General features: G+C 28.2%; 1 protein-coding gene across 1 annotated transcript; it reads right to left on the reverse strand.

The window, feature by feature from the left end:
• Positions 1-250: 250 nt before the first annotated feature.
• Positions 251-8,486, reverse strand: LOC145835128 (protein phosphatase EYA2-like). Its single transcript, XM_082942681.1, has 9 exons — positions 8,421-8,486; positions 7,671-7,741; positions 6,320-6,489; positions 5,630-5,813; positions 3,764-3,940; positions 1,971-2,128; positions 1,467-1,634; positions 891-1,113; positions 251-359 (listed from the first exon to the last, which is right to left on the reverse strand). Exons 1-9 carry the CDS (start codon positions 8,470-8,472, stop codon positions 279-281), a joined length of 1,284 nt encoding a protein of 427 aa, XP_082798807.1. The 5' UTR covers positions 8,473-8,486; the 3' UTR covers positions 251-278.
• Positions 8,487-9,094: the final 608 nt, after the last annotated feature.

A 9,094-nucleotide genomic window follows, 5' to 3' on the forward strand; every position in this document is an offset into this window, starting at 1 on the left:
TTATGATTTAATTTAAATACTGTAACAAATCACAAATAAAAATAATAAAGCTAAAGTGAAAAACCATGAAACAGTTTCAGATATAAAAATATAAAAGTCATAAAACGTCATAAAAAGAATCTTCCGTCAACGAATTTTACAATTATTAAGACATACAATTTTCAAATTATGTTTTGGAAATAGAGATTTTTATTTGACTAACTAAACTAACAAATTTCAGAAAATTTCAAAGTAATAATTGGAAGATAGAGGGTGTTTTTCAAAGAAAGTAAAATATTTTACAAGCAATCGGATTCCAAGCACTGTTTGGCCAAACTCAAGTGTGACATCTTATTAACTTCGAACATACTTATGTTGCTCTGTAAAAAAAATAAAAGTGATTATTTTATTTATACACAATACACATATATAACTTAAGAAAATGTAGTATTGTGTAAATTAAAATGTGATTTGATTGTTGTTTATGAAAGACTATCTTATAATAACATAATTATTCTATTTTTTTAGAAGATAAATTGATGAAAAAAACTTTAGATTTACAAGTTTTGTTAGTATGTAAGTATGCATTATTTTTAGCTTTTACTAATCGAATAAGACATATTTTATAGTAATATTTAGTAATAAAATTTATAAAACAAGTACTTTAATGACTTAGCTATTAAGTATAAACAGCTCTAATTATGCAATTTCTAAAAATATACTTATGTATTCTAAAGTAAGCATTAATTTTACAACCTTGTAAAACTTTTTTAGCTTATATACCTTTAAAGTTATTTTGAGGTGTTAGCTAAAAACAAGTAGACGTGTTTTAATGTACACTTATTTCCATTATGTATACTTATAGATATACTTGTAACAACATTAGGTTTTTATATAATAAATAAACTAACCGCATGGGCATGCTGCCGAGTATCACCGCATCCAATCACGACGTACGAGGTGTTTTTGTTTCCGTACTTCCCCTTAATACGGTCGTACAGTGAGCTCTTTCCCACCTTGTGAGAGCTGTACACGTCCGCAATGTCCACGTACCGGTCCAGACCAAACACCACAAGCTTGGACGCTGCCTCCACCAATTTGCTGTTCGTACAAATCACTATCTTGGCTCCGGGCCTGATTGATTTATAACAAGTTTTAGTTTTCGCAATAGCTTAAACACTTTTATTGTTAAATATTTACTTTTAACAAAGTTTTAAAGTTTATTTTTTTGATAGAAATTTTACTCATTTGAAAAATTAAAACTTACAACTTTTATTTCCTAATGTTTTTTAAACGTAAAAAGCTACTTTAAATACGACCACATAACAAGCTTACATTCTAGTCTACAAATGAGTTTTTGAAATTAAATTTAAGGAATTGTCGTACAATTTTTTATTTCAAAACAAAATAAAACTTATAAAACAAATTAAAAACGAAATACAGAAAATAATAATTTGTAAGTTTAAACAGTAGAAATTCAAACTCACTTCGAAACGAGTATGTCCAACAAGTTGGCGGACATCTTCAACCACGTCTTGCTCGGACCGGTCATCTTCTGGTTGTTCTTTTCAAGAGTCCTCTTGGCCGTCAGCACCCCGTCCCTTTCTCCGTGGCGGCCCTTGAAGTTGTTGTAAGTGTCCCGGATGTGACGGTATCTGTGTTGGTAGATTTAAAATGGTTGCCTGCGCTAAACTCATAAAGCTTGAAAAATACGCGAGGAATATCTGCTGAAAGTGTTCATGAAACTAAATTTCAAAGTGTTTTTTGTTTGAAGTTTAAAACCCATAAAAAATGAGTAGGTAAGGAAACTCAAAACCACAAAACAACCTTTAACGTCAGCTTATATGTTTTTGTATTAGTTTTAAAACTTTTCTTAAGCAAACTATATTCATAAAGCTTTTGTTTCTACCTAATTTGAACTTACTTTTATTTAAAGTACCACCAGTAAGTCAATCAAATAAAAAAATATACAAAAAGCTACAAGTGTTTACCTAAAAGCCATTTTTCTCATCCAGTCGACGGATCCCCTCACGTGGTGGTGGTACTCCATATCGTGGGGCACGAACCCGTCCTGGGAGAAATTGTACATGGACAGGTCCTGACCGTTGTCGTCGCTCGAAGCGTCTTCCACGTTCGACTGGTCGTAGTGCTGGTGAAAAAATTCAATTTTAAAAATTTCAGAACAATAATACTTTTTTTGAAAAGCAAGCTTCGACTGACTTAAAACAAAATGAAATTGCGCGTCCTCTACCTTCGACTGGTTATAGTGCTATTAAAAAACATCAAATTATAAATAAAAAAGAAAAAAATGTGTCGCTCAATTTAAAAAGAAAAGCAAGCGTTGATAAATTACTAAGAACAGACTAAATTATGCGCATCAATATGATGTGCTGGCCAGTGGTATGCCTTTTATTAATCTAAATTTGCTTGCAACTTATATAATTAGTATTATATATGATATTTGCTTTTACACTTGGAATGAATTTTTAAAGAAATTAAGTATTTCAAACTTATAAATTATAATATAGTTAAGAAATAAGAGACTTTTAGAAAATTATTTATATTTTTGCATAGTAGTTGTATTACGTGTTACAAAATTAGTACAACTGTAAATAAAGCAATATTATGTTTCAATAATATTATATTTTTACGGTTTTTGATAGGACATTTTTTAGCTAAATTAACTTTAGTGTAATTAAAACGTTGCTAAATCTATACTTTATAAAACTTAAACCTTAGTTTTGGTTTTACTCTGTTAAAAAGTACATATTAAATACTTTTGAATTAAATATTCTATACATATCTTCACACAATTCTAAAGTTACTAAATATTTAGCAATAAGGTAATATTAGCCCAATTTTTTTTTATTAAAATAGTGTGTAAAAAGTTATAAGTGCTTTTCTATATTTACAGTAAATTATGAATATTTTATACCCTGGGAAAATTCTTTCATAACACTTTTAAATTGGAATTTGATATTATTTTTTTGTTTATTCATAACAAACTTTTTCATGGTAGATGATTTCTATTTATTAGCCGAGCAAAAGGTGAAAACTAAGTGTTACTACAAACATTTTACTGATGGCTTTTGGAATAGCTTCAACAAATTCATTTTGTATTGTCTCTAACTTTTTATCTTATTTAAAAAATAAAAACATTATTATACTTCACAATATACTAAACTTAAGTGAGTTTTTTTAAATTATTTATAGCTTAATTTATTGAAGACCTTTTTGAAAAATAGAAAAAGATTAAATTTGTTAACATCTCTTAAAAAGCATAGTATATCTAAAAGATTTAACACTGCCTACTAAGTTCTTGATGCAATAAAGATTAAATGTGTATTTTATAAAGAAAGATAAATATAAAAAGTTCTTAAATATATAATATTTCGAAACGTGTAATTACTAAATAGATAAAAAAGTGAAATTAATTGATTAATAAAACTAGAATACGATAATCATATTACTTCATGCCTCTTAATTATTACATAATTCGTCGTTTTTAATGATAAACTTTACATATGTAAAGAAAAAATCGAATTTTAAAGACTATTTTTCTACAAAACTCAACCAGCACTTCAATTCTATTAAAAACAAAACCGACTTCGCAGTTTTTTTTAAACAAAAAAATCGGTACAGTTATATTACGTATACTTTACTACATAAAACACAATATTATCAACGTTGAACTTTACTTATGTAGTTTAAAAAATGATTTTAGACAACACTTTTATAAAAAATATTTTACTAGTACTTCCATTATATTCAAAACAAAACAAACTTCGAGGTCGTCTTTGAAGAAGAATGTTTGTCCGATGTATGTGATCATGTCCATGGACCACAACTGCTGTGCCCGGGCCCGCATTTTTTCCGCTTCATTGAACGCGAGTATTCTGGCGTGTCCAAACACTTTGGTGCCAGGTATGAGAACGTCGTTCAAATCGAAAATGTACACTCGCTGTGAATGTTGTTTAGATTGAAATTTTATATTGCTTTAAGTTTGAATAAATAAGCTAGTAGTGTTTTTACTATAGTGTTTTAAATCGTTGTAAAACTATAAACTGAATAAAATAGTTATTATAACTGACAATCAGTGCAACAAACTAACAGTTTAAATTGAAATCTCATTGCAGTCGTTGTTTAAACTTGAACAAATGGCTTCATTTAATAAAATAACAAACCATATTTTTAGCAAGTCGTTTGTAATATTTTCAAAAAAAGCTTTTTTTTTTCTTTTCTATTTCGACTGCGTAAACTAATCTACATTAAAAATAACAATATCAATTTTTGTTTGAAAATAATTAAGCAATTAAAAACTATGATTCACCAGCAAACTGTACAAAAGTTTGGAAAATAATTGACAAATTTCCAAAATTGCACACCAATTTATACATATCGCCATAAAAAACTTGAATTGTAACTAAATCAAAGCAAAATTTTTCCCAAGCATTCTCAATTAAATTCTAACAAATCATGCAAACGCTTTTAAACGCGTGTGAGAAATTTCCATACAAATAATTGTCTCACTGAAATTGCAACCGAATAAAAATTTTTGTTTTGAACCTTCTGTGTCCTTTACACCTCTCATCGCTCAATTGCACTCACCTGAGAATGACGCGCAGGTTTTCATGGGGGCGAAGCGAAGCTTGAAGCAATCAAGCCCATCACTCATCGCCACATTGCAGCAGTTATAAATCACTTACGCGGTTCGCTTCAAACAAAAACTTCACCTTTTCTCGCGATTTTCACTCTCCGCTTCCGAAACGTCGATTTTGTATGACGTCAAAATGACAAAAGTTTTTTGTGTGATATCGAGATAGTTATCTCGGTAATCGGCTGCACTTGTAAATTTGCGGCGGTCGAAACTGTGTCATTGAACTTTTCCGTTTTTGAAGGGAATAGTGCCAACTAATTGTTACGTCATAAGTGTTTGGGCAAGGAGTAATTAACTCGTTGCTCCAAGTTGTTTTGTTGCTTAAATTAGTAACAACAAATGCGTTTGAAACTTTTTTTTGCTTTATTATGTTAATCTAATTTTGTTTGAAACTTTAACAAGAAATACTAAAAAATATTTAAGCGAAGGTAAAACAAGCTTTATAAAAGGCTTATGAAAGTTTTTATTTTGAATTTGATATTTAATGTGTTTAATACACTTGAAAATTTTACTTTATTTTCTTTTATTAAACTAACGTTGCTTGTTACTAAATAAAATGAATTTACTACTATAAAAATCGAAAATAAACTTGAAAAAATTTCGAAAAAACTTATGTAAGCTTTTGTTTTAGTTTTGATACTAAATATGTTTAATGCATTGCACAATAACAAAAAAAAAACTTTAAAATATCGTTTATAATATATTTTAAGATAATTAGAAGTCTAGGGTATGTACTTATTAATCTTTTTTATCAAGTTTAAGGAGTTTAGACAAATGTTTTAAAGTAAATATCGAAATACTTTATATTTTAGCAAGTAAAATTTTAACACCTTTTGCTAAATCTTAGTTTCTTGCCCATCAAGCTAATTCGTCATTTATTCTCTAATTTTGTCTCAACATAATTTTATGTTTTGCAATACATGCATCGTAATTTCAATATGTTATATTCCAGTATACTCAAATTTTACAAAGAGAAAAGTTATTAAAACTAACAGTTTTGATGTTTGGGGAAACTTCGGCGCCGAACTCAGTTTTCAGACCTGACTTGATGGCCGCCAGCTCCTGACCACTAGGTGGAGCCTGAGACATCTCCGAGGCCTTCCGCTTCTTCCCTCCCGACTTCTTCTTGTCGAAGTAGGTGACGGGTACTTCATCTGGAAGTTCACCACTTTCGGATCTGTCAGTTGTGATTGGATTATAAGGTGATTGAGAGGTTAATCAAAGTTGAACAGTTTTAATCGCTTGATAAGATTAAAAATAGTGAGTTAATTTGAAAGTAGTGAGCTTGCATATAAATTCAAAAGTTCAAACTTACCGTTTTTAGCTGCAGTTTTGAAAAGATTTCAGTTTCAATTTGTTTCAAATCCAAGGTGAACATGAAAAGAAAAGAAATAAGTTACAAACTTGAGTCATAAAACCTCAAATAAAAAACTTAAATAATACATACTTTTTTCTTACAACTTTATTATGGTAATACAATATATAAGCTTTTTTGTTTTTGAGGACTAGGGTAAAACTTGAAAAATATGCAGTGTTTTTACTTAACTAAAATAATACAATATTTTCTAAAAATAACAAAAAACATTTATATAGACTATAAATTAAAACAATATTTTCTAAAAAGAACAAAAAACATTTGAAAAGACTATAAAACCAACGATCATCAACAATAGATAAATAAACTTCAAATTCAAACCTTCGGAAAGCGGCAGGAGCGAATAGACTTTCTGGTTGATCGGTTTCAAGTCTGCTGATTGGTTGATCTGGAAGTTGTTGCTTATCTGGTGGTGAGGGGTCGGATAATAGGGGTTGTAGTAACTGGGGTGACGGTTGCCGTAGTAACTGGCATGGTCCTGTGTAAACAAGTGAAGTCATTGTAAACAAATGGTGTTGTTGTAAAAATAAAAACTTGAATGCTTTCTGACAAAGCTTTCTTAAGCTGTTTGAAAAAGCAACAAATATTGTGTTTCGGCGCGTTAGAGATAATTGCTTAAGAGAGGCAATTAAACGAAACGCGATTTTCGGCGGGTTGTGCAAATTAAGTGATTTTCCTTTCAATGTTATCAGCTTAAGTTCGGCTTTAGTTTTGCAACTTTAAAAACTTTTCTTATATTTTTAATTTGTTAAAGTAATTTGAAGTTTAAAACTTTATCTACAGCTAAACATACAAAACTTAATAACTGTTTATAATAAACTTAACATAAAGTTACCAAAATGACATGAATTTGTAATAAAAACAATATCTTCAAAGAAATGTTATGCTTTAAAGTTGTTCATAACTGCTTGCATAACTTACTTTAGAGCTTAATTATATGTTTTTACATTTTTATAGTTTGAAAAAAATATGTTTAAAGTTTTTGATGAATTATTGAAAAATAGGCTCAAAATAAGCTGCATTTCAAAAATATTTTAAAACCCTTACAAAAATATAAAAAAGAACTAATACAAAGAAAAGCAAAAATTTTTAAGCATTTAGTATAAAATAAATATTTAACAAGTTATATTTTTATTTTAATATCAAGTTTTTAACTAGAGTTAATTAGCTAAAACTAACCTCTTTATTTGCATTTGTTATAACTCTAAGGTTAATGTTAAGATAGTGATTGTTTTTCATATTGTCATAAATACAAAGGTAAATTTTAAATATTAGCTTATTTAGTCCTTCTATAAAAGTACTAGTAACTTAACTTATTTTCTAAAATTAGATGAGTATATTGAAATTCTAGCTTTAATTTTTAAACAAATAAATTTGATAAGATACTCAACAAAAAGTTTAAGGTATAAAATGATAAGGGAACTAGATAAAATCCAGTAACAAAATAACATGGCATAACGTAAACCTGTCAGACATTTTAAATTTAACAACAAAAAATAAAAAAATGTATGATTGACACATACAATGTTTTATAACTAACTATTTCATCATAATAAAGAAAAAATCTATTAACTAATAAAAACTTACATTAATAGCATGGTGTGATACACCTCTATTTTGATGGTAAACAAAATAAAACAAATAAATAATAAAACTCACATTAATAGCATGGTGAGGTGCTCCTCTGTGTTGATGATGTTGAAATCCGTGCAATGGTAAGAAACTTCCTCCTGTGAAAACATATAGATATTAGTATTTATTTATATGAGATTTAACAACATTTTACATAGATTTAAATCAAACAGCGCGATATAAATACATATGTACTTATTTTATGTCAAAAACCAAGTTTTTAAACATTTAAGAAGTTGGTTGCTAAACAGAAAACATATTATTATGCTTTACTTGTTTTATAAACTTGTTTTTTCAAAAATTTATTAAAAGTTTTTTTTCAGAGTCAAAAGAAAAACTTTAGCAGCAGAAACGGAAAATTAAGTAAAGTTTGTGAAAATTGTAGTATATATTCCCTTGTGGATAAAATAAGTTTGTGTGTAGCTATATAGAGTTATTTGTATTTGATTTTTAAATTTAAAAGTACTATTTAAAAATTAAAACCATATTAAACTTAAGTTTCATCAAAAATTTGTAATATTCAAAACAAAATGAAACTATATAACGAAATAAAATAACTCAAAACAAGTCATATATTTTAAACGCGCTTGCAATTTTAACACAAAAATAGGTTTTTAATAAAACTTTTATGTATTTTTGTCACACAATGAATCAAAATTATTAATAAATAGTATGCTTTAAAGTAACATACAACAAAACATCTAAGTTGTAGTTAAAAAATCAGTTTAAACCAAAGAAATTCTACAACAAAGACAAACACTCTGCAAGACTAACTACCGAAAATAAACGCTTGTATCTCTTCCTTAGTAAAAGTTCGAAAAGGATTCATGCTACAAAGAAGCCTACAATCTGCTGTAATTGAATTTTAACTGGTTTGGAAGTAGCCGCGGTGTAGCGATGAGACAATTAAAAGAAGGAGGGTTGCATCCAACCGTGTAATCAAGTAGAGCGCGGAGATAAAAGACAATTAGCGGGCGCTTGTGGATCTGCTTAATTCTTCCCTAGTGTTTAGAGTTGAAAGCATTTTACTTTTTTTCGTGGAAGTTTAAAAAAACTTGTCTTTCACCTTCGAACTTGTAAGATTATATCAATAAAAATGAATCGAATGTTTTCAAAAGTTTTTTTTTTATTTTGTTTGACCCTCACTTTTGTTTTTCAAAAGTTAAAAAAATTTGTAAGTTTAAATTTATTACAAAAGTACAATTGTTTGTATTGTAAATAGTTAACATAATCTTATGTTTACCAACAAACACAAAAAAAAAGAGAAATTCATTTAGAAATCCATTTTCAAAATTCTATTCTTAAACCTAACACTCGAAAATCTACAAATAATTTGATCAACGACACCCCAACTCAAATATTGATGAGAATGTTTTTATATGTATCGCGTTACGCACTTAACATATGAAATTACACACCCCTGATGCGCACAAGAATATTTCATTTCGCAT

This window comes from Thalia democratica, chromosome 1, assembly GCF_965202585.1.
Source record: "Thalia democratica chromosome 1, ktThaDemo2.hap1.1, whole genome shotgun sequence".
In the NCBI taxonomy this organism is placed as follows: Eukaryota; Metazoa; Chordata; class Thaliacea; order Salpida; family Salpidae; genus Thalia; species Thalia democratica.